The 26,994-nt window shown below is 41.1% G+C and overlaps 2 protein-coding genes across 2 annotated transcripts in view; one reads left to right on the forward strand and one right to left on the reverse strand.

The window, feature by feature from the left end:
* vsig8a (V-set and immunoglobulin domain containing 8a) overlaps window positions 1-26,994 on the forward strand; it is a 165,886-nt gene that overhangs the window by 73,535 nt on the left and 65,357 nt on the right. The window lies entirely within an intron of this gene.
* Window positions 1-26,994, reverse strand: part of LOC308078184 (putative flavin-containing monoamine oxidase A) — a 92,092-nt gene that overhangs the window by 31,314 nt on the left and 33,784 nt on the right. The window contains exon 8 of the mRNA XM_080419308.1: window positions 11,382-11,482. Within this exon, the coding sequence (XP_080275434.1) occupies window positions 11,382-11,482 (101 nt within the window). The remainder of the gene's footprint in view (window positions 1-11,381; window positions 11,483-26,994) is intronic.

The raw sequence follows: 26,994 nt of genomic DNA on the forward strand, positions 1-26,994 counted from the left end.
TAAAAAGGCCTAGCCTATAGCATAAGGTAATTGATTCTTATTTTCTCCCAGATTATGGCAGCGTATCGTCACAGATGGGGCTACCAATTCACACGCCACATGCTTCACAAAAGAAAGTAAATAGTGAGTCCTTTAATTAACAACTGTTTTTATACAGGGTACAGTAAGTTGACTGAGCACGCATGTGCTCTTTTACAGGGGTATGTCTTACTTTTATGCAGTCTCAAAACTTGAGCCAGGTGGTGCGTAGGTGGTACATCTAGCTATCAAAATAGTGTGATCCTGCCAAAATCATGAACCGTTCAACGATGTGATAATCATTGTTATATTGCACCACAGCAGCCAGATGGACAGATGATCACTTTATTTTTTTTTATAGCAGCAATAGACCTTTGAAACGCTGATATGAGTCATATTTCCATTATGTTCTGTTCTATTGGTTCGGGATTACCGGCTTTTGCTTGACATCAATTCAGACGTGGAATACACTAGAGAACCATGACAGATGCCTGTAAAGGATAGCTGGGGTAAACGTTTCATTGTTGATAGATTGCATATTTACTCATTATATTCACTGGTGATGACTTGTATAAAATATTATCAGTCTAGTTAGTTGCACTGTTGATGACCTGTACAAACATGTTTATACTGTTTTGTATTCATGCGTATGTTCACTAGTGATAAATTGTATATTATATTTATACCATGTGCAGATGTCTAGTGTCAGAAGTCTATTTAGGTATGCAAGTCCCTGTATCTCATACCTAAGAGTCAGGTCAGAGATCTTGGCATTGTCCTTGACTCAGATTAAAAACGATATTAACAATATATAAACAATATTGCAAGAGTCAGGGGAATCATGTACAAGCAAGACATAAAAACGCTTATACATGCCTTTGTTTCTGAACTGGATTACTGTAATGGTCTGCTCACAGGACCCTCAAAAAAAGCTATTTGACAACTCCAACCGATTCAGAACGCTGCTGCTGGAGTCCTTACAAAAACTAGAAAATATGACCATATTACACCAGTCCTAAAATCCTTAAACTGAATACCAGTCTCCCAGAGAATTGATTTTACATTGGTGTTATTTATCTACAGATCACTCTGTGGCTCGGGGCCCAGCTACATCTCAGAAAGGCCGGTGCCATATCAAACCTCTAGGACCCTTAGGTCATCTGAGGCTGGCCTAATGGTTGTCCAGAGTTAAAACAAAACACGTAAAAGCAGCATTTTACTACCATGCGCCACAGACATGGAATGACCTCCTAGATTTTATGAAACAAGCGCCAACCCTAGCCATTTTTAAGTCAAAGTTAAAAAACATTATTTATTCCACACTGCCTACTATAGAACAGCTAGGTCTTGCCTGGGCTAAAAATGTCTTTAGCTGAGTGGTGCGGTGCCGTTTTAGATTTGAACTTTTTCTTATTTGTTTTATCAAAAGGTCATAGTATTTGCGCTTTAATATTGTTTATCTTTATTTGGATTAGGGTTCAACTGGTGTGTTTGCCCTGTTGTATGAAAGGTTCTATCTAATAAAAGCTGCCTTACCCATTTTATTTCATTTTATTTTATTCCATATGATCTACTGTTACCCGTATCTATCCCTGTGTTTCATGATTACTGCTGCGGCTAGTAACCTGAATTTCCCCCAGGGATCAATAAAGGTTTATGTTGTCTTATTCAGTTGCATAACAATGGACTGTATTGGCTTATTTGGCTCTACTGAATTTGAGCCTAAAGGTCTGCCTGTCATGTCTGCTAGGGTACTCCCAGGACAGCATGATGAGGACCCACTGATGTATTACAAATGACTCATAAAGTAGTTATTTGACCTGCATGCAAATGTTACGTCTCATCAGCAGGCAACTAATACTGCTTCAGGTGAGGTAATATGAAGTGACTCTAATATAGGTTATGCAGTACAGAGACAAGGTCGATTAATCTCAATGTGGGGCCTGTGGACCCCTAGGGGGTTCCAGGAGGTCCCCGGCAAAACTTTGATCAGAGTTTCTCTGTTGACTCTATACCTACAGTAAGGGGATTCTGGAACAAATGACAAATCGGACCAAATCATGCATAACAATAAAGATTTTCTTAAATCTTGGGGTTCCAGTGATGGAAACATAATTAAACGGTATTCCGTGGCCCTAATGCAAATAAGATTGGAGGTCCTGTAAATTCAAAAGGTTGAGAATCACTGATATAGAGGATATAAGGATGAGAAACATATATCTGTGTAAAGCTGCTTTGCCTGCAAGTAGGGAACAAATTGATTAAAATTATTATTTTTTAGGTTTATACTGCCTATACTGAACAACCATGAGGGGTCAGAGCAACTGAGCTTCTGCTAACTAAATGAAGTGGGAAACCATAAATATTGCAGGCTATTACATTTGTATCAAAACACGCTTGATGAATGCTGAAGGCCACAGTGTTAGTTCACACTCGCTCGATTATGTTCTGAATTATGCAACGTTTCGATACACAAACTGAACGCTTTGAAACCGCAAACAAACTGAGACCTCTTGCAGTACCTTTCGGAGTTTCTGAACTTTCAAATTTAACTATGTATGGGTCTTTTGAAGTCGATGAGGCTACTGCGGAAGGCAGATGCTGAAACATTTAGCTGCGCACACAATGGGCATCATGTCGTTTAAAAAGATGCATTTAGAAGAGTGAGAGAAATGCACATTTTTCCTGAGTGCAAATCATATAATTTCATTGGTGACTCTTCACCATGGAGTGATCCAGCACAGGGTTGAACTAAAAGAGAATTTTATGGGTGAGCAGTGCACATTGCTTCTTAAACAGGGTTTTCTTTTGAAGTGCGACATGCCGCATGGCACTACACAGTAGTCTATTAAGAGTACAATCACAAAGTAGAAATGGACAGAGAGTAACCTCTAAGGCTGTCGATCAGTCGGTCGGCTGGTCTATCCGGACATCCAACCACCACTTTAATCCCAAACAACATGGGACCTTCATGCTCCCCGGTGGATGAATCCCACTGATTTTGGTCACACCATGACCTTTCCTCCTCTAGCACCATCCTTAGGCCAAAAGGTATACTTGTAAGCAGGTGGCAGTGAGGATTATGCGATTGGCGGCAAAGCAGGGCGATAAGAGCATCAAAAAAGCAGATAATGTCTCAACAAAGGTAAAGGATAAGTGACTTCCGCTGGGCAGCAGCCAATCAGATTGTTGAAAGTGATGTAGCAACCCTTTCAACAGTGACACACCACTTGAGATCAGTATTGGAGAGGCGCATCCCTGCAGTGTCTAAACCCGTTTTACATGACACATTTCTGTATTTGTAAGGATAATGTAGTTCCTGCAACAACAAAAAAACGCTATTTGTTTGAGACTCCTGCTATGTTTAAATATTTAAACGTACTGTGCTTTTTAGAGACCTATACCACTAGAGGCAAACTGTTGGCGGTGATGGACATTCTCTTCACTTACATGTACCGTATCTGTATAAATAATACATACTAATATTAAATATTAATAATAATAATACTACCAAAGCCTGGGAACAAGAAATGGATGGTCACAGACCTCAGTCACAGATGACTGGTTGGAGGATGCAAGTGGAATGAACATGAAATTACAAAGTCAAAGCTTTTTTAGTCTCATACCAGTGTTTCTCAAAGTGGAGTTTGGGGACCCCCAGGGGTCCTCGAGGGGGTTCCAGGGGGTCCCCAGCTAAATGATTGGTAACTCAGACTGTACAAATGGAACCAAATGGACAGGTCCATCTGGAGTTGGAGCGTTATGGGGGTCCGTTACAGACCTATACACGGCCTAATGCATAGTAAACAGTGCCATTGGTGGCTGCCAGGCATTAGCAAAACCTGATCACCCAATGAAGTATGTTCAATCAGCGGCGGGACTTATTGGGAAGGGAGAGCATTTCAACCTGCATTTTATGCCCAATGTCAACCGGGAAAAGAATGTGCACAGCACAGACCAAGAGAAAGATGAGGTAGTGCGTGCGTGCGTGCGTGCGTGCGTGCGTGCGTGCGTGAGAGAGAGAGAGAGAGAGAGAGAAGGGGGTAGAGTCTTGCAGGTACTTATGCAATTATGTTCTGGACCACACTCACTTCTGGTAAAGGAACCTCTCAACTATGACAGACGTCCTCTTAATAATTTAGTAATGGCTGATATACTGTAGCGCCACATGTGTTGTGCCCAAGTATGATCTGGGTTGAACATGACACACCAGAAACTAATACAGACAAAGATATACTGTCTACTGGCAGTGAGAAAGAAGTCTGTTAACTCTTTCGTTATGCAGCTTAATGTCAAAGACATGGTGTCAATGCAGGAGGAACAAAACTCTCTTATAAAACACTGCCCACTAAAGGGGTGTGTTCAACAACTCAAAGACCTCCATTACAGAGTCAGTCACCTTTTAGCAAGGGGTATAAATGTTATTTTTTCCATGTACTCGCCCCGCATGGTAGATTTATTACCTCTCACACAGGTGCAGAACAGTGCCATCAGCTGATTGTCAGCTGTAGTCTGTGCAGTACGTTTGGAGCAACTTTTTAAACATGTCACGTCACCTGACGTCACCCAATCGGGTCTTCCAATCTGATCTCGCCTATTACATACATACGTACATGTATGAACAAACTATTGTGAGTCTATAAATCTGGAGATCCGGGTCTTTGTGACTTGTATAACTGAGGCGACTGATTAACGACTCTCTTGGGGTACACTTTCACAGCAGCCTCCAAGGTCAGTGGGTTGGCAGCTTGCCTTCAATCTGTGCATCACTATTAACACTGTTGACTCTCTCGACTGCTGAGACCTGACCCTGTGTTGGGGGTAACGGCGTTACTTGTAACGGAATACTTTTCGTTCGTTTTGCAATTAGAGTAGCTACTCGGTTACTTAGTTACCTTTTCCAAAACAATGGCGTTACTTCGTTACATTTAAGACCTATATTTCCCTGTTCTGCCACAAAGGAAAAGGAAAATCCATCCGACGCATTTGAGCCGTTTCCTGATGGAATGGACAAACTTGTCTCTGTCAACGGAGACTTGCACGGATGTTACATGTTAAATTGCTGAGCGGTGCCTTGCACACTGTGGCGATTGCGTAATCAATAATTACGTAATTCAATGGGTCACCGCTTTTCGTGCTCAAGTATTACTGGTCTTGTATTACTGGTCTCCGCTTTTCGTGCTCAAGTATTACTGGTCTTGTATTACTGGGCTTGTTTACATTAATTTGTCCCACGTGTGCGACATGGCAGAGATTGAGAGAAGACAGAGAGGTTGTCGTGGAAGTAGTCACACTATTTTTGGATTTATTGGTGAAAGGAGGAGAACGTCAATGTAAATTAGCCATGGGGATGCCCAGAACAGCTCCACAACACTGGTGGTTACTCCGGTAGGCTGCACTCTTGATTTTATGTTTACCAAACTTCCTTGCAGGTGGGCTTAATCGTCAGAAACGCAAAAATAATTTACCAAGTTACTTTTCTCAGAAGGTAATCCTGTAACGTAACGGAAAACGAGAGAGAGAGAGAGAGAGAGAGAGAGAGAGAGAGAGAGAGAGAGGGAGAGAGAGAGAGAATTTCACCCACGCAATAACTCGGCCATTGCTGGGCTGAACAAGCTGATCGATGCATCGCAAAGCGACACATTATCAGCGCAATAACCCCGACAATGCTGGGCAAGCGGTTTTGTGCTTGTGTCAATTTACCTTGGATGTGTGCTGCATGCCTGCATAGCCATTTAAGGAAGGGGCCAGACTGTGAAAGGCTAAGCCAAGGTTAACCGATGATGGCTTCTCAGCCATAATCTCTACATTTCTGGATAGGAAAACATTCATGAGAATGGCAGCATTTTGGCAGCTCTAGTCCAGCCTTATTTCAACAGTGTCTGCTACTCATGGTGCAATCATTTCACAGAGTACCTGAAAACATTCTTCAGACTTCATAGAACAAAGCTGCTAGGGTTAAACAATCTCTCCATATAGCTCACCTGTCAGCTTCTCATGATTGAGCTGTGGTACAGTACATAACATTCTGCATGGTGCTCTCCTTCAGCCAGTACATTACATGCAAGTACTGTATACCAGTTACTCCCCAGTCCCCACTTTCAGAAGTCAGAAATCATCATGTAAATGAGACAGCTGGTTCCTTGTTCCTCAAATCCTCATCACTCTTAAGGGGATTAAGAGAAAACAGGATAAACACAGCTAGATTTATGCTGAAGAAACTAGGATACTTGGCAAAACAAATACATATCTACATATGTAAATACGTTTATAAAATAACACACATGCAAAATTCACAGAATTCAGGCTGCTAGATAGATAGCATAAAAATAACTCCTGTTTGCATAATAACCCGTTTGCATAATTGCTCTGCAAATCTCATCACCATTTTATATACAAATATGTTATATTTGATAAAATGTGAATATTTTGTGGCCTAAAGACATAATTCTGTCTGCCTACTGCCACATTATCCATACACATATTGATTATACAATTACTTCCGCCCATGTGTCAAAAATGCTAATTATCTCATTAAATATGCACAATACAAAACTGTACATTGCAGAAATGGATTCTACTGGGAAAAGTTTGGTACACCCTTTTATCAAATTGTTATAGGGTTTGCCCTGTCTATGAATACCACCACCCTGGATTCTTAAATGTTTTGTTTGTTGTTTTTTTAAGTGTGCATATGTTTGGAAAAGCCTTTCAAAACAAGTCTCTCATATCAGACCTTACTTCACACACATCCATGTGTCGTGAAGAACCAGACAGAAATAGATACGTGTCCTTGTAGGCTCAGGTCAAATACTTGTTGGAGGAAAACACTTAACGGTCTCTTGTTGGCAATAATCACCGTATAATTATCACCAGCTTGCTACAGACGTGGGTGCTAAACTGCCTATACTGTAGGCAGGCAGACCGAGACGAACAAAACAGCAGAGATAGAGTGAGGCTGCTTGCACAAATATTACAATTTAATGGATTCAAGCAGACATCAAGCTCTCACTCTACCTTTGAAAAAGGAGGAATTACAAACTGACCTGTGGCAACAAGGAAGAATATGACTGGCAAAAGTCGTGTTTGGAATGAGACCAAATGCATGTAAAAAACATGAATATTATGACATTTCTGGATGAGTGTAAATTGTACAATGGTAACATTGAACACGGTGTCCGAAGTACCTGCCTAGTGCCTACCACCGCAAAGTCTAGGGGTTCGATTACACTGCGGTGCATCCGGCTTTGTCGAGCGTCTATACGAACACAATTGGCCCGTGTTCGGGGGAGGGAAGCCGGGCGGGGAGCGTGATATTTGTCACTGCACATACTCGTACGGGTTGGGGTGGCACCTGTCAACAGGGAGTGTTAGGCGGAAGGTGCAAGACAGAGGCGCTACGTCCCTTGTGGAGTTGCGTCGCGTTGTGAGCTTGTAGCTTGGCTATTTTGGAGAAGAGATTTGGTGTAGAGGGAAAGACGGGGGGGATGTAGAGCCCTGGGGGACCCTGGTCAACAATGTATATGATAACCAGAGTACTCACAGTAGCCCGGTGTCTTGTGTGCATGTAAACATACTGAATACCTCAATAGCTACTTCATTCATGGATATTCACAGCCGTGAATTATGATTAAGAAGAAGTAAAAGGTCAAAGGTGTCCAATAATTATAACAGGCCATTTGCATTGGCCATGCGAGACTTCTCACCAGAATATGAAAGAATGGACTCTAATTTATCTTAAATTTAATTTATTCAAGAGGAACAAACATGGCTCTAACAAAGCTCATTAGCCAAGACAACAGGAGAATACTCGATAATGAAGCATCATTAAAATTGAAGTAACTATGAAGTATGTCCTAACAGTAGCTGAACTCTTATATTGTGTTTTAAGAATGCATAACATTTTTGTGAAGAAGGCCGATGCACACCTCAAAAGGTTGGTGACAGGTGCTTAAGTAAAAAAAAATGCATAATTCAAAAGGAGATCTCTGATGGCGAAATCAAAGAAAAGGACCTGCACACTGTCAGAAACGTGCACCAAAAAAAAGCTCTTTATTTCGACGTTTCGGTCATTAGACCTTTGATAGATTTTGATTGTCCTGATGAAGGTCTTATGTTTTTTTGCAAGTTTCTGACAGTGTGTGGGTCCTTTTCTTTGATTTCACCATCAGAGATCTCCTTTTGAAGAATGCATAAAATGAAATGTTAAGTAAACCAGTTTCAATCTGATCCCCCTTTTTTGGGGGCATGTCATTATAGACAAATATTTGCCAATATTATCACAACAATATCACAACGCATCGCATGAGCTTGTAGAACGGCATTATAGCCAACGACACGTCGTACAATGAAGTATGAAATAGGTCTCATTAGGTATTATGAATAAGATTGTTAAAGTACTCCCCTTGAATGGTAAGTTTCAGAATAGCAAATATGTGGAGAGACTGCAGTTTACTGCATTATTTGTGTTTTTAGCCATTATAAAATATTTTTTTCTTATCCAGGTTTTGACAATGATGGATAATGGCTATGGACAGAAATGTGAAAGAAAAAAGAAAAGAAAAAAACACAAAACAACAAAATGCTGAAATCAGAGTTACAGATGCATTAAATAACTCCATATTCTGGACTGATAGTCAGTCTGTTGTAAAATAGCTCACGCAATTCAACCACTTTGCAAACCTAAACTGTTTTGAAAGGGCATGCAAACAGGAAAATTGTCTCATGAGGTTTTTCTGCTCTGCTAAAAGGGGGCATGCATCCGTGTTCTCAGACTGGCCATATTTGTTTATGCACTCGATGAACCGCTGGACTTGATTTCACTCAGGAGGTCAGAGGAACAGTGGCAAATTGAAACCACGGATTCCAATTCACTGTCACTGGATGACCCGAGAAGTAAAGGAAAATAAACAAGACTAACACCAATGAACTCATCTGCAATGCCTCAGGCCGGATGAAACTGTTGCCTGGTATCTGTGAACATTACTTGCAAGGGACTTGCAACGAATTACAGCTTAGCTTCAAGCCTTCAAAAATCTTCCTAAAACCATAAACAAAACTATAAATAACAGACAGTCCATTATCCTGCCTAAAGATCGTCATCCATCAACTGCAACAACCATCCAAGCCATTCCCTATTAATTCCTTAGACACAAACTTCCCCAATCTGCCTTGTCCTTTAAAAAGGCTCACAGAGGGGTTCAGGTATCTGGGGTTATTTATCACTAAATCATTCATGGAAAACCCTTCCTCTATTAGATAACTGCAAATTAGATCTGATGAGATGGCCCTCTCTCCCCTGGCCTGTTACAATGTCAGATCCATCCTACACTGAGACTGTTATACTGACAAAGATACCAAATTATATATATATATTTAAGCGATGCCCATACCAGGTGCAAACAACTTACAGCTGAGCATATTCATATATTCTGCACCTGTATGCTCAACAACAACTAAAGCCTGAGTTATACTTAGTTGTGCGTGGGTGTCACGCACCAAAAATATCTACAAGCTCACAGCACATGCTGCGATGCATAATGCGTTGTTGCGCTGCGACGTTTTGTGAGCTTGTAGATCGGCTATTTTCGGTGTGTGACACCGACACGCAACCAGGTATGAATCAGACATAAAGCTGAGCTAGTCAAGCAATTAATTCAACATCATTTTACAGACCAAAACAGAGCAGACCTTTCACTTGAGCCAAAATATGTTCAATATTAACGAATACTGTAGTGCAAATATCTGGATTAGCTAAAATTGCATTGTAATACGTATTTTAATGGCACCTGTCCTCTCTTCTGCGGTCCTCTCAAGTGTAGCAACCCAAATAGTTAAAAAACACGTTTCTAAAGACTGACCACAACAACCGAATACAGGATTATATGTTTTCTGATAAGTGTGGCTGCCCATCAACACTGCTGATTGTAAAGTACTGTAGGTGAGCCGTGTCTCTCCGATGTTCCACCATGTTCGTGGGATTGGATTATTTTAGCCCATTACAAGTAAAAGAGTGGGAAACCTCATTCAAAGACATAAAGTCCTGTTCTCCTGTATGCCCCAATAGGGCTGTGCATTTGGAGATAGCCCCCTCCCAATGGATACAGACCCTTACAGACCCCTTCATGCAATAAGACAAGGTTCATGTAGAAGACTCGAGGGCAAGTCATAATGGTAAGATCTGGAATAAATTGGGTTGAGCAGAGCAGGAACTAAGAAATGCACGTGTTAACCCGAAACACCCTGTTGGAGAAATGGTGTGCAGTATGGCTTCAGTCCCTCAGCATTTTGTGGGGGAGTTGGGAAAGGCTTACAGGAAGTGTCACAGGTGCTGCACTCTGTTCTTCGCCAGCAAACCCTCGATGATCTGGTAGCACCGCCAAACCACCAGCTCTCATTAATAAATAAAATATTACACCTTCCCGGAGAATTTCTCATGTCATATTCACATGACTACTTACTACTCTGGAAAATAATGCATCAGAATACCATGACATTGCATGTGTCTATTGGATATTGAAAAGTACTAGAAACAAAACCTGATTCCTAGGAACTAATTTATCAGGTTTCAAACAAAGACCAGTCTCATTGAAAGAACAAAAACAAAACTCTGTCTTCTGTTAGAACCAACCGACTCCATAGATGGATGATATATTGATGATATATTACATGCATGGTAGATATACTCAGGAGTGGGAAATGCCACCCCGACAGCGAGTGTGAAGAAAGGGCAAAATGGCCACCATGTGAATATGGTCAATAGAGGCAGCAGGATGGCACCCCAGACAGTTCAGACAAAAGCACCACATGACCAAGCAGTCTGGAAGCAGAAAGCAGCCTGTTATGCTGTTCCCACCTCATTGTCCACCTTTGTAGCAAGGATTATACATGGACATACAGGATTGACCCCTGGGTCCTTGCTACTGTGCACATACAGTATAATAGTAAGACTCTTACAACAGGAACCTTTTTTTACCCTAACTTTCTAAAATAAATAAACTGTTTCTATTGCACCATAATTTTCCTCTCATGTGTTTTTTTTTGCTTTAACTGTTTTTCTGGTATCTCATACAGCACATATCTGTACTGTAGGCATTTACCATCATTTAAAATTCCGTTTAATCTTTTAGGTTGCAGGGTTGCACTTATCAATCAAAGTTATAGCATGTTCCATACATCAAGTGCAGTTCAATATTCAATATACTACACAGAATAGGATTAAAATAATTATTGGATCATTGGATCATCAAGATTCCAAGCACCTAAGGGCTTTTCCTTTAGAGGTATAGAATATTCTTAGCAATGAATAATGTTCTCTCTCGCACTGTGTATATTTGTTTCTGTGCTCATCTTTCATTACTTACGGTTTGATATGTGACAATGAACTTGATCAGGTGACCCACTGGCATGTTCTGGGTAAGACATTCCCTTTGCTTGGGCAGGGCTGGCTCGTACTGGATCTTGGCTGAAAGACAAGAGCACAAAGGCAAACAATGACACATTGCTTGATGGCTTTATTGTACTGGTTGTCAATGTGGTGTCCGGGGACTCCATGGGGTCCTTGAGGGGTTTCCAGGGGGTCCCCATTTAAATGATTGACTTTATGGGTCAGTAATTCCCAGAATGCACACGTTTGTATACTCTCAGAGTTACATAAACACTGAGGTTTTTGCAGTGTAGATTGAGGTTCCAGAGATAAAACATTGTATCAAATGGGGATCTGTGGCCGTGGCCCAATGTATATCAAACTGGAACTGGGTTCTTGAAACTAAAAAGGTTGAGAATCACTGCTTTATTGGTCATATATCTTTCTCGGTTTCTCATGGATAACAAGGGAGCAAGGACGAAAAGATCTGCAATGGGTTAACCTCTTACGCAGAGAGAGAAAGAGAGAGAGAGGGGGGGGGGGGGGTCTGAAGATGAATGATAGAGAGCATGTAGGGTGTGTGTTTTAGAGACAGGGAGAGAGAGATAGAAAGAGAGAAAGAAAGAAATAAAAAAGGGGAGCCACAGGAGTGAAGACAGATAACATATCACTTTGGTTAATCCCTCTATTGATCAGGGATTTACTTTGCTTTACTTTGGAATCATCGACTAGCACTCAGGTAAATTGGATTCAATGCCCCAGTGACCACTTCTTGCAGAAAATGGCCTGGCTGAGAAATCCCACTGACTTAACACTGCCGTGACCGTCGGTGTGCTTCAGAGCCCTAATTGCAGTATTTACATTTACGAAGGTCCCACATGTTTCTCCCCTGTTAAGGAGAGATCGAATCACTTCATCAGTATTGTCAGAGGTAGTGCTTTGGATGTATGTCACACTCACAAAGACAGACTGTTTCAAAGCTCGCCCTGGCAAGTGAAGTGATGTCTGGCCCACGGCCAGGCTTTTAACAAATGAGCCTGCAGAAGAAGTGAAACATCATTTGGGAACTGTCAAGCGCGCCTGTCGGCAACTTAAAAATAATATCTTTTATGCTAAATAAAATTGATGAGCTAAAAGCAGTTAAACTGAAAAACAGTGACATGATAAGTAGACCAAACCTAATTTGACATGGTCACTAAGACGTTCAAATGACAGCACTGTACATATGATGCAAGACCTGTCTAAGGGTGTCATATCCATAATGTTGCGGTTGTGTGTCGGTATAACACATGGGCAAGTGTAACTGATAGCAGGAAATTCCTTCTACCACATTATATGTCAAGTCAGGCTAGTATTAGATTGGTGACAGCTAAATGAGATGTTTCAGGCATGTAGTTGTTTTTGACAGCACAGGTATTCTACACTGACAACATAATGCCATCCAAAATTGTATACACAGGTCCTAATGCTGCAGGCCTAATCCTATACTCTCTGCATCAAATTCCATTCCAATGGACTGCTGGATTTGTGAACTGGACTGTGGCATAATTGTGAAATGAGCCACCAGTCAAATCAATGCAGTTGCAATAAAATGTCTGCCATCCTAATTGACATTGCAGTTTTAATTAGCCTAATATTCATAGGGTTGTTATGGCAGGCTCTGTGGCAATGAGACACTTAATGAGGTGGCTCTATTTGGAAGTAAAATGAAAAATGTTGATTTGAGGCAACAACACAATTTAAAACAGACATTGTATAAACCATTTGTTGAGATATCACAAAACACCAAGCAGATTACTGTGAGACCATTGGAGTTTTAACCACCAGGGCTCTATACTAGGTATATGCTCCTTTTTCACCTCTACACCAAATCTCTTCGGCGAAAATAGCCAAACTACAAGCTCACAACTGAGATAGATTACGCCGAATGTTTGCCCCAGAATAGGGATTATGGCGGTCAGTTCCAAAAGCTATATGGCAGAGTTGTTATGCTATTGTAGGAGTGCGAGATGAGAAAGGACGGAGATTCATATTCGCCTTTGAAGAGCCAAAGTAGCACTCTGTTTTATTTTGCAGACAAATAAATCACATCAAAATCTCAGTCGCAGAGAGAACTATGTCAACACCTTGCAAAGGTATGTATAAAGGCTTAAAGGGAAAAAAACTACCGATGGTAGGTAGGGAGTACAAAATGAACATGGATGAGATCACTGTGGCGTGAATCATAACAGTTTAAACTTGTCAACTGTCCCTCTACGTGAATATCCACCACACACGTCCCCCCAAAATTCACAAGAACTGGGCCAGTGAAACCCGAATGACCCGCCCCAAAACTATTCCGGGGCTCTTGGGCAGGCAGAGGGTGACGGGGTGGGAGGGTGACAGGAGGTTGCTGATGTAACTTTGCTGATGGTGGGAAGCCAGGCACCGAGCGGCAGGGTTCACAGGGGCCTGGGTCTGTTCCGAGGTTGTCCTACCCGGGGGGGAGGCTGCAGCGTGGTGCTGGAGCCAAGTATAGATATTTTTTAAATCGGGCTTAACTGGTTAATTCATAATGTATTTTTGTACGTTTGGCTCCCGAAAACACTAAATTTCTCTTTTGGGGGCCTGCGCTGAAAAAGTTTGGGAACACGTACTGAGTTGTTTCAGTTGACTGGGGTTCATGATTCATATATTCTTATGACTGCGTTTCCCAAAAGCAGTGCTCTCTCAGTACACTTTCGTGTTTCAATCTGCCTTTTTTTTTAACCCATTAAGACCCATCTTAATGGGTCTAAAATCTGTCATTTTAGATTTTAACCACATTAACCATTATTTTATACTTTGGATATTAAAAAAATAGCAGATATTCAAGCTCATAGCGCGGCACCGAGTGCCACGCTATAAGCTTGTAGATCTGCTATTTCTTTTTTATCATGAAAATTCGTGCAAATCTTTGAATATATATATATTTTTTAAAGTGAACATTTTTAACTCAAATCTTTGCTTCTGGGGATTCTACAAATGTCTTCTATATCCTAACAGTTTCAAAAAATGCTATAATATCAGCGTTCTCAAACATTTTTCATGTCAAGGACCACCCAACATGATATGTATTTTTCCGCGGACCCCCCCCCCCCCCATCTCAAACTATTGAGTTCAAAGGACCCTCAGAAGCTTTGAAGATTTGAGTTAAAAAATTATATATATTCAACGATTTGCACACATTTTCATGATTTTCTTTTCAAAAATAGCAGATCTACAAGCTCACAGTGCGACACTCGGTGCCGCGCTATGAGCTTGTATATCTGCTATTTTTGAATAGCCAAAGAAATCAAAAAAATTCACTGATTCTTTCCCGGTCTAAATGGGTTAAAACTGTAGTTGAGCTTCATCCTCTCTTTTTTACCCCATTCATACTTGTGAATATCTTTCTCTACACTGGATAACTCTCACTCTCTTGGCGTCTCAATTTCCTCCATGGCAGTGACCTATGTGGCAGATACATCTACTGCAGCCTCCGGGCTAGTGGGTGAGAATTTTTCATTACTTTCTCATTCTGTACTCATGACACACTGTAGAGCACGGGCTACTTTCAAGGTCTTTCAGTGATCAAGGGATAGGGAAAGTGAAAAATGACAGGCCTACCAAGTGCAGCAGGCTGGCTAACAATGTCGCAGTCATTCATCCCTTTTTGAGTGGAAAGACCGAAGAAGCATTAAGAAACTATTTTAATTAGGGGTTTGCACCGATATATCGGACACATTTCGGTATCGGTTCAGCACAGCTGAGGTGTGTGTGCAGCTGACACTCGTTGACACTCGTTAATGTTACTTGCATCAAGGCAATTATGTTGTGTTTCTGCAGATTCTGAACAGTTATTTCTTATAATGAACATTTATTTGTTTCCCTGGCACAAAAGGGGGAAATAATAACACCAAAAACTAAATAAACAAATATTGGTATCAGTATCGGCTAAATTGTTATTTTAAACATCAGTATCGCTATCGGCCAAGAATTTCCATATCGGTGCATCCCTAATTTTAATAAATGTTGACGATCAAATACACAGTCTAGTCTACATAGTTACTAGCTATTGTGGTTATGGGAACCCTTGTGGGTCTTTATTCATCAAAATGTTTAAATGATTTAAATTTTCCTGCTTTTTCATCTGCTACTTGCAATTATGCAATAAAATGTTCATTAGCTCTCTAAGGAGTTCCGCACTCAAAAGTCCATTTAGTCTGGCATTAGTCTGCCATTAAGCAGTCACAGCCCCCGTTGGCTAGATGATTGTTTTAGTTTATTTCTGTCCGTTTCCTTTCTGTCTTCTTTTTCTTTTCAACTTATGCAACTCAAAATACACCTGAAAATTTAAAATCTAATAAATAATTGCCTCTAATCACAATTAATGTGTGACAGTAGAAGAATAAAGATGTATTAAAGATTTATTTATTTTCAACCTCAAACCACATGACCTGACATTTTCTCTCCCACCTTTGAGCAAAGCATGAAATTGTAAAATCGCTACCTCTGACATCTGGTAATTCCCATTGTCTTTGGTTAATGAGCCATTGATAAGTGCACTGGATTTTTTCTTTTCTAGCTTATTTTTTTTATCAAGCAAATTGTGATTCAGTCAGAGACCAAACCGCATTAGGCAGAAGGGGCTTTGCTCCTGAAGATGCTTGAGAAATGAATCCAAGCAGAATCCAAGATATTCTGCGGGCATCACAATACATACTGTATACCCCCCCGATATTATTCAATAAAGATGAAACCACAGCACAAAACCCACACATAGTTCAGAAATAGCCTGCACAGCATCCGTGAACAAAGCAGGGGGTTGAGATGGTGGAGGGAATTTGAAATGACCCGAGAGCAGCAGTGGCTTGAATGAGTAGCAGAGTGAGTGTGAAAGCTGTGGGCTTTAAAACCACTTGAACGCTAGCATCCCTATTCTGGGCATCGCGTAAAAGCAAAAGACATTTGGAGTAAGGTCAAAAGGAGAGGGCCAAGCATAGACCCCAGGGGAACCCCGGTTCACAAAGTATATGGGTTTAAGTGGTTAAAAGACCGGCATCTTGATTAAATGTGTTTGGTGATTGAGAGTCAGCCGGTATGATCAGCTGATGAGCTGCCAGATGGGACAGTTGGACCAATCAACTGATGGCATGACTTTAGTGTTCTACCTGAGTACTGTATACTGTACTACACACTCTGTGCATTTCTATTCTATATAAAAGTACAGTACATGTTAGACCAAGGGTTCCCACACTTTTCAGGCCGTGACCGCTCAAAATAATCATATTTGAACAGGGGACCTGTTTAGTTTGACTCCATCCCACAGATATATATTGTGAAAATAGCCGAACTACAAGCACAATGTTTGCCTCTTTTTTAAATAATATTTGACATTTTATCCAATTTGGTATTATAAAGGTCTTAAGAGTCATTTGATTGTAACTTCAGAATTGTGCAGATACCCTGTACTGTTGAATGAGAAAACAATGTTGCATATTAAGCTTATCATCTGGGGACCACCAGTTTGGGAACCACAGTGTTAGACAATGCAGATTTGAACAGATCTGCACCAATGACAGTCTAAGTTTGATCATGTAATGTAAGCGATGTGCCTCCTTGATACTGCATAATGAAGTTATAAAGAAAAAAAACATTGATATAAAAAGAGCTGTCTATGTGTCTGTGTGTTTTCTACGAGTCCGTGTGTTTTCTATGCCTGATGTTTCAATCTTGCTAGTTTTGTTCCTGTTTAGATCCACACTGTGGTGAAGTGACCCAAAAAGTGTCTAAAAGAAAATAAAGATACATGATGACGTGGGGAAAATACGCAGAGAAAATTCAATGAAGCTGCAGTAGCTACGCTGGGCAGAGTGAACGTTGCCTCACAAAATTATGAGAAACATCGTGTTTCCTAAAAAACATGGATATCATCTTCTCTACTGGGTCACAGGACACCTTGTGCTCGTGATGGGCCATATTTCCAAAGTTTAGGGCATTAACGAATAGTGATTTATGGTATTCGAATTATTCGACCCAAAAGTTTTTTATTTTTTTTTTATTTTTTCAATGGCATTGATGACTTGACTCAAGGAATGCGAGTTGACGTCACACCAGAGCTCACAGCTGCGTGTCTGCTCTAGAAAAGCCAAAAAAAAAAAAAAATCTTAAAAAAAAAAAAAAAAAAAGGGTTTTTTTTTTTTTTTTTTTTTTTTGAATAGTCGAATAGTGGTGTGATAGTCGAATAGTCGGTTTGATATTCGAATATTCGAATATTCGACTATTCTGTGAATAGGGCATTAACGAATAGTGATTTATGGTATTCGAATTATTCGACCCAAAAGTATTCGAATAGTCGATTATTCGGTTTGATTATAAAAAATAAAAAAATATTTTTTTTTTAAAAAAGTTATTATTTTTTTTTTCAATTACATTGATGACTCGACTCAAGGAATGCGAGTTGACGTCACACCAGAGCTCACAGCTGCGTGTCTGCTCTAGAAAAGCCACTAAAAAAAAGAAAATCTTTTTTTTTGAATAGTCGAATAGTGGTTTGATAGTCGAATAGTCGGTTTGATATTCGAATATTCGAATATTCGACTATTCTGGGAATGCCCTAAACCACAGTGGTGGGAAAAGTATTTGTTCTTACTGAAGTAAAAGTAGCAATATCACAATGTAGAAACACTCTGTTACAAGTAAAAGTCCTGTATTCAAAATTGTACTTGAGTAAAAGCACAAAAGTAAGTAACGTTGCTGTCTGGCATGTGAACTATAATATTATGTACTCTTCAAAACTGTAGACTGCGCTCCAGACTCTCCTCACATGCTAGATAGGCTTCAATATTTTATAGGCAGCACAGTTATGATATTATCGATAACAGTAATAAATAGTAATAATAATACTAACTTGAATTTATATAGCGCCTTTCAAAAACCCAAGGACACTTTACATCAACAAAAATAAACAGAACAAACCATTTGCCAAAAGCCTGTGTGCACAAGTGTCTCTTCAGTGCGGACTTGAAAGAGTCCAATGTTGGCGGTGCCTGGCGAATCTCCATGGGGAGAGAGTTCCAGAGGGTTGGGGCTGCCACGCTGAAAGCTCCATCGCCAAAGGCTCGCTTATAAATCAACTCAAATAAGATAGGAGGACCTAATCAACCTGACATTAGCATCAATGGCAGTCTGATCGTGTACTGTAATGTAAGTAATGTATCTATAAAGAAAACCATAGAGATATTGATGATATGAAAAGAGCTCCATTGGGGCTGCCACACTGAAAGCTCCATCGCCGAAGGCTCGCTTATTGATGTGCAGTCTCTGACATAGTTACAGACATTGTGGGGGAAATGGAACATTCTTTACAACAAATTAACTCAAATAAGATAGGAGGACCTAATCAACCTGACATCAGCATCAATGGCAGTCTGATCGTGTACTGTAATGTAAGTAATGTATCTATAAAGATATTGATGATATGAAAAGAGTTGTCTGTGTGGATAAGATCAGTTTGTTTTCTATGCCTGCGGTTTCAAACTTGCTGGTTTAGAGCCTGCTTGGATCCACACTGGGGTTATTGACCCGAAAAGTGTCAGAAACAATATATATACATGACATGGGGAAATTACATAGAGAAAAGCCGATGAAGCAGCTATGTTGGGCTGACTCACACAATGATGAGAGACATCATGTTTTTATTAGAAACATAATGAGGTGGCTGCCAGGGGCAGACATATTCTGTCACAATTTACAGACTGTGTAACATTGAGCTGGCAATGCGTGATCATAATGGGAGCACAAACCGCAGCAAGCTAAATGCAATTTTCCCAGATGGGCAGAAAGGCAAAACAATTGTGCATATGACAATGGTAATGTCATGAGGGGGAAATCGGTGTTATTCAGAATAAAAATGCTAATTTCACTCCTCAAATCAACTCTCGTCATGCACCATCATCACACAGCATAAACTAGTTTAGCCTCCCCCTTTCATTGCAGTGGGGTTGTCACCTTCTCTACCCAATAACCCAAGAAAATGACTGAATCGTTATTAGATTTTGGGAACTTTGATGCCAACACTGAGAGAGAACAGGTTTTGTACGAGCACGCCAATCTGATCAAACACAAGCTGGTCGAGACAACTCTTGTCAAGCATCACGTGCCAGGCAAAGTGGCACACCTCATCCTCAATGGTCATACAACTACTGTATGACCATTTCAGCATGTCTGTTCGGGGTTAGCCTGGGATCAATACCATTTTCAGGTTTCTGATCCGGTCGGAGCGGAAATATAATATATATAAGCGTTATCAGGTGGCCGGAACCAATGACCGGAACCACCGGCGCCGTGCACCTCCAAAATGATTCCCCTAGATTAAAACTTGTTAAGTTTAGTGTAATCGTTTCGTTTCTTTTGGTATAATAATGGTTTGGTATGTCCATTTTCTATTCTAACTCATAGCGCTACTAGCGAGACTAAACTAATTGATTTGCATTATGTGGGGAACAAAAACAATGTGACGCCAACCGGAACCACGATTCTTTTTTTCCTTTTTTTCTAAACCGGATCAAACGGGCCAGTTTAGAACAAATACCAGGCTTTCCGCGGTGGAAAGTCTGGTGACGCGAGGTTAGTTCAGGGTCAGTAACATCAAGTGACAAAGATTGGAATCATTACAGGCGGCATCATCTCAGTCATCCTCTTTGTAATGTAAAGTCAAAGGTGTCAGAGGTGCGGCAGCCACCAATTGGGGCCTTCGTGGATGAGCTGAATGTCACCACAGGCCAAGATGAACAGTGGATAACTGCAAGGGCTAGAGAGGCTGATTGGATGGACGAGAATGATTTTCAAGCCAATAAAGTTGATGTCGGTGGTGCTAAAGAAGCATAATGCTTGATTTATACTTGGTTGAGCATTGTCGAGCACCCGGCTTGCAACTAATCAGGCTTAAAGGAAAAATATGTATGAACCCGTCAATCAATCTTCCACACAGCCTATGGCTATGTTTCATTATGCTAGACAGTGGAGGGCGGTGCTGCACGTGGAATGCAAACAAACATGGCTGCCACACGTTACGTTTAAAAGCTAAAACGTGCAATAAAATGCGTTTCTGAAAACATTTCTGAGAAATAAGCAAAGCAGTAATATAAACTAGATTGAGCACTGCCTTAGTTGATATTTGTTTCATTTGTGGTCCGCCGTGAACTCCAGGCGGTTCATGGTACTATTCTGTAAAACAGAATACCCGCAACACTCAAATTAACAAAACAAACAATTAACAAAAGTCTCAAGGTGCACGACCCAACGGTGCACTGAGAACAAGAAAACAACCAGCACTCAATAGATGTCCTTTAATTTGTTTATGTGTTGTTTATTTGAAAGGACATTTATTGAGTGCTGGCTGTTTTCTTGTTCTCAGGGTCATGGCACTCAGCAACCCTGAAATGAAGGGTCTGGCATCTTGTCTGGAGTAGTATATGGAGGTTGGAACTGGATTCTCCGGTGCAATTCAACCCCGCTCCCATTCCTGTGATTGGCTGAGACAAACACAGCTCCTGTTTCACAGGAAATTATGTCACCATAAAGAAATGAAATACTCTCAGAATATTATTTAATGCCATATTTAAGGTCATGACATGGACAGATTTTAATTCGACATCGCAATAACTGTGATGCCATCTCACTCTGCAAGGTGTTCAACAGCAGAAAGGACACATCTGTACAGGCCTCCTGTCAACAGCTGGATAGCTGGCTGAGAGTAGTTGACCTCGACTGAGAGCACGGTGTCCTGCTGGCAGGAGCAATGACCAGGGGAAAGAATAGTCGGGGAACTTTATCAAACCCCCTTATACAGCTGAGGTACAAGGAATGGCGCATGTTGGTTCAGGAGGAGATGTGAGCAGCTGTGTAGGAAGAGAGGTCCCAACAGAGCTGTGCGACTGAGGCAGCAGGCAGGCTGGGTGACGTGGGAGAAGGCGATGGCCAGCAAAGTGATGGGGTTATGAGCTCTGGCAGGCCCGAGCTATACACTAAATTCAAGTTCCTGGTCCAAGTGGTGGGAATACGACATCCTGCCAGCCCATCAAACTTTTTTAACCCATTAAGCCCGGCAACGCATCTGTGTCATTTTGAATTTCTTTGGCTATTCAAAAATAGCAGATCTACAAGCTCATAGCACGGCACTGTAGATCTGCCATGTATTTTTTTACTTACATTTTTGCTTCTGGAAGTCCCTGGAACAACATATTTTGAGATGGGGATCCGCGGCCAAATACATATAATTTTTAGGGTCCTTGACAGGAAAAAGTTTGAGCGCCACTGATATAGCAACAGACATTCTTCAGAAAACTGTTAGGATTAAGATTTTTTTTTGGGAATCGGCCTCAGGTCTTAATGGGTTAACGTAGGACAAAGTAGAGTGTCCAGATTGTCCACTGTACTCCAGGTGAGGACTGTGAGGATCTGCATCGCTGGTGGCATGAATAGACTCTGAAAACTGAAACCATCAGCACAGGAGCCAACGGCAGCCAGCAGATATAGTGTGTCCCACCAGTCCCGAAAATGGATGGATTGATTTAATCCCAATCACAGCCCTTTTGACTTCCATTATAAAATTCAGTTAAATACAGCATGCCAAAAATAATTAAATCTATGTGGAAAATTACTGGAGGGCACTTCTGTGGCCTACTGGCAGTGTGCACGAGAAGAACTGATAGGTCAAGCGGCTAACGAGATTAGCTCCAGACACACAGACCGACCCTCTTATAGACGGCTAGACTTGTGTACCATAAAAATGCTGTCCCTGGGGAGATATCATTGGTTAAATGCTTTTTTTTTGTTCAAAAATAATAATAATAATAATAATAATAATATAATAGAGCGACATCCATATAAAAAAATCTATGCGCAGGGTCGGCGAGGTGTGCTGAAGCTCTTTACATGAGCAGTAAACTGGCCATGAACCAACTTTACGATGAGTCCTGTGTTCTGTAGCCACCGGTGAGAGATCTCAGCGACAAGGAGATCCTAGACAAAGTGGACAGCACTGCTTTGGTAACGTTAATCTTTTCATTGATGGAACGATAAAAGGAACTGCTGCAGCGTTGAGCTAATCAAAAGTCATATATACGTCAAGGTCAGTCACACCCGATTAATTTACAAGCTTGTTTTAAAAGCAACGGTACAAAATGCAATATGCCTGCCCTTAAAGTAGGCTATCTTTGCTGGTCTGTTTGCATAATTTTCTCTTCCTGTGTAATATTAAGCCTGGTAAAATGAGATAAACATAACATACTCACAATTTACAGCAGATTAGAAATAAAATGTGATACACACACTGTTGAATATGAAATTAAGGCAATTCATAAATAAAATATTATTATTAATATTATTATCATTGTCATAATCGGTTTCCTCTCCCACCTGTCCCTCACTGTGTCGCAAACCTGGGTCACCCTACCTAGCCTCGCGTTGCCAGACTATATCACTGCGTGGATGTGAGTCTGGTGCCTCTATGAGGAAGTTCTTTCCAAGGGGGCGGGATTGGTTAGACCTACAACCAACGACCAATCACAGTCTCCCATATTTCAATACTGGGCCCTGATTGGTCACCCCAGACTTCTGGAGCAGGAAATGGATTCACAATGGAGCGGTGCCAGACCCAAATCGCAGAGGGCACTTTTTTTTTGGAACAAACATATTAGTCTGGTCCCAGGCTACACCCTACCACCATCCAAACTCCTTTGTGAGAGCTAGAGAGGAACTAGGACCAGGATCCAAGCCATGCATCAGGGATCCTAACAACTACATTGGACTGGCAGTTCTCAGTAGTGGACCTGAAAAGGCAGCTGAAGTTACCTCAACGCATTGTCAAGACCAGCTTGAGACCAGATATCCTTCTGGTGTCAGAGTTGATCAAGAACGTCATCCTTCTGGAAGTGAGAGTTCTCTGGGAGGATTGTTTGAAGAAGGCCTTTTAGAGGAAGAGGGCCAAGTATGAAGATCTGTTCATCAACCGTCTGAAGCGGGGCTGGAAAGCAGTGTGTATATGCCTGTAGAGGTTGGCTGCAAGGGGTTTTGCTGGGCAATCCCTCTCATAAAGCCTTGAGTGCACTGGGAATCACTGGAGTGAGGCAGGGGAGAGCCGAGGTGACCAGAGAAAGCCTCCAGATAGCTGGATAAGGAGAGGAGGTCATTGGGGGACAGTGTAAATTGTCCCTGTCGGGCAGAAACCGTGTATGCCCACTCCACATGGGACCGTTCGTTTTCAGGAAAATGGAAAAAATAACCTGTGTTCCAATGGATCCAATGTAGTCATTACGGCATGGCTCTGTAAGAGACAAAGCATGAGAGAGGGTGTGTGTGTGTGTGTGTGTGTGTGTGTGTGTGTGTGTGTGTGTGTGTGTGTGTGTGTGTGTGTGTGTGTGTGTGTGTGTGTGTGTGTGTGTGTGTGTGTGTGTGTGTGTGTGTGTGTGTGTGTGTGTGTGTGTGTGCGTGCGTGCGTGCGTGCGTGCGTGCGTGCGTGCGTGCGCGTGCGTGTGTGTGTGGGGGGGGGGTCTGTCTGTCTGCCGCTAATCTTGCAAACCGCTGGATGTCAATGGGGCTTTCATCAAAAAAGTCAATGCTACTGTGAACACATTGAAACCTTGCCAACATTTGGAGTCGTCATAGATCCAGTACGACTGACGTCATAGATGACACACGCTGGTCACATGAAGAACAAGATCCACGACATTTCTATGTGGATCCCGAGATCCACATCATTTCCTAGTTTAGTCAGAAGCTCTTGTTAATTATTTTCATTGGTTAATATCTATAAAACCCACAGACAGAGTCAGACCTAACCACTTTCAACCTGGCATCGCCATGTCATGTCCCCATTTTTCAAAGATTTTCAGAAACATGCGATCTACAAGCTCACAATGCGTCACCATGTTACGGGTTGATCACAAGATCTTCAATGCAAATGTCCTGTTATGGTCTTGTTGCTGAGCCATGAGCAGCTGTTCATGTTTCACAGCATTAAAGATTGGCCAAATTATTCTGGACTTAATATTGAATCCTTTCACTATATATTTAGATATATTTGATCAGCTTCTACAAGCTCACAAGGCATCCCTTTTTTATATAGAAATTTCGAAAATAGCAGATCTACAAGCTCACAACGAATAAGCCTAGCATTTTCAGACCTTTTGAAAAACCTTTAAAAACACGCTGATCAGCCTCCTCTCCCAACTTTTTAATATATATATATATTTTTAAAACATACAGAGTGACATTCATTACTTATTTTTTTAATAGGAAGCATGTCACTTTTTTAATGGAGGCCATATTGAAAGATGTCCTGTCAGAGCTTGTGACTAATCATTATGCTAATGACAACAGCAGTGTCTCTGAGCTACTTCTCTATATCAGGGAGGACAAAAACACTCATTGATCAAGGTCATTAACCACCACGAGATCTGATGGCACTCTGAATTACTATTATTTTAGTAACAGAACATGAACGTAACAAAATGGTAATGTTCATGAAAAATTAATGGCTGAATGTCGGCTACTGGGCTAGTCACATCAGTCAAGCTCGCTGAATTAAATCAGTATTGATATTGAACTGGACTTAAGCTAATTATATTAAACTTAATTGTATTCTTGTATTATTAGTGTATTATCTAAAGCTGCACTATATGTAACATTCCTCTTCTACCCCGGATTGTTGAAATGTTTACCACAATAGAGCCTGCCTACTTGGATACATTTATCTTGACCATCAGGTCGAAATTCATGTCAGATCCTGTGTATAGGTGAGACATGACCGCTGACACAATCTAAATGTCTCAATAGAAGAGCAGGTAGACAAAATACAACCACCCCAATTGTATAAGTTATATTGTATTAACATACTCTACAATACAGATTAAAATAAAGTTACATGTGCCGCTTTAAGTTCAATGTATGTACTATATACAAATGCACGAGAGAATGATTAGTACAAAAAGGCACAAGGAAATGAAAAGATCATGAGATGTTTTGAGCAAAATGATTCATGGCAATTATTGACAAGTTCTTGCATTTTTGCTTTATTTAGGGGTGCCTTCTGTTTTATTTAATTGAAACAGGTGGCACTTTATTTATCCCCACCAGTTGAGTTGGATGGGACATCGTGTTTACATTCCATTCCACCTCCATTCCATCTGTTTATGTGTCTGTTATCAGGATATCTCCAATAGTTTTTTTTGGAAGGTTTGCCATGGGGCAAGGAAGAGCTGATTAACTTGACCAAATGGTGTGTGTCTAAAGCTTTGGTGCCCATCAGGCCGAGAAAGGCAGATCACCCCAATGAGGCAAGATTTTGGAAGAACCAAGAGGGCCCTATCTGAGGATCTCAGGCTGCACTCAGGTTCATACAGGACCAGCATATATTCCATCATGTAACTAGGTGCCTGGCCTCGTAAGACTTTAAAATCTAAAATCTTAAATCAATTCTGAAGCTCACAGGCAGCCAGTGTAGTGAAGCGAGGGTGGGTGCAATACGGTCATGTTTCTTAGAATTAGTTAACAGCACAGAATAGTGTTTCTCAATGCAGTTCCCCAGGTGGCATTCAGAAAACGAAAAATCGAGGGGGCCTTGAGGTGCTCCTGGGGGATGTTTGTGTTTCTTTTTTTAATGCCAGTTTATTATATTCATAACAAACTGGCATAATTTCCTCATTAGACATCCTTTCATTATCTAAATTTGCAGTCAAGTGAGGCATGTTTTGTGGATCATGCATGGCTGTTGGTGTTTAGTTGTACATGTATTGGTGTAATTATGGTAGATACTGTATGTAGCTGGGAGTCTGATATTGCAGGACAGTTTCAGGCTTGATTAATCCCTAACTTTGGTCGTACATAAAAACACTATTTTCTATAGCTTGACGACAAATGCAATGGATTCCTTTTTAGGACATCCAATTGTGCTAAGTTAAATTCACCCAAAACGTCATCATGCATATTTGCTAGCTATTCACTGCCATAGACATTAGAGCTGCCACAAATGCCAGACGACCAAGGTTCTCTCATTTGAACGGAATTTTGTACAGGTGGAAGAATATCTGGGATGGCTGGTGCAGAGACACACTGGATCCGTTGATTGACTTGACCATTGTTCAGTCGATGGATCCAATAAATTTTCTATGGACAACAGGAGATGCCGGGCACGGTACATGACACATGACAAGTTGACGGATCAGTCGCTGTATCTGAATTTGCATAATCATGACTTGACCACAAATGCAAAATAAGGCCTGTCCAGTGCAACATACCTAAATATAACATATCCTGCCAAACTATCAAACCAGGGCTAGGCTGTGCTGATCAAAACAGAACTGACCACTGGACAGCTGACAGACCTACGAGAAAACCTGCAGACTGCAGAGCACAAGTAGTGGTTGAGAACAGGGCTGAACGATCAAATACCACAATATCTTTGACCTAATACCTCATTATCGATATGGGATTGAAACCAGGAAATAACACATAAGTCATATAATGATCAGTGTTGCCAGATTCTGTGAGAGAAACAAGCAACCAGGTCTAGGAAAACCAGCCCAAAAGAAGCGACTATGGGCCACATG

Source organism: Gymnoscopelus braueri (genome assembly GCF_963280865.1).
Source record: "Gymnoscopelus braueri genome assembly, chromosome: 22".
Lineage (NCBI taxonomy): Eukaryota > Metazoa > Chordata > Actinopteri > Myctophiformes > Myctophidae > Gymnoscopelus > Gymnoscopelus braueri.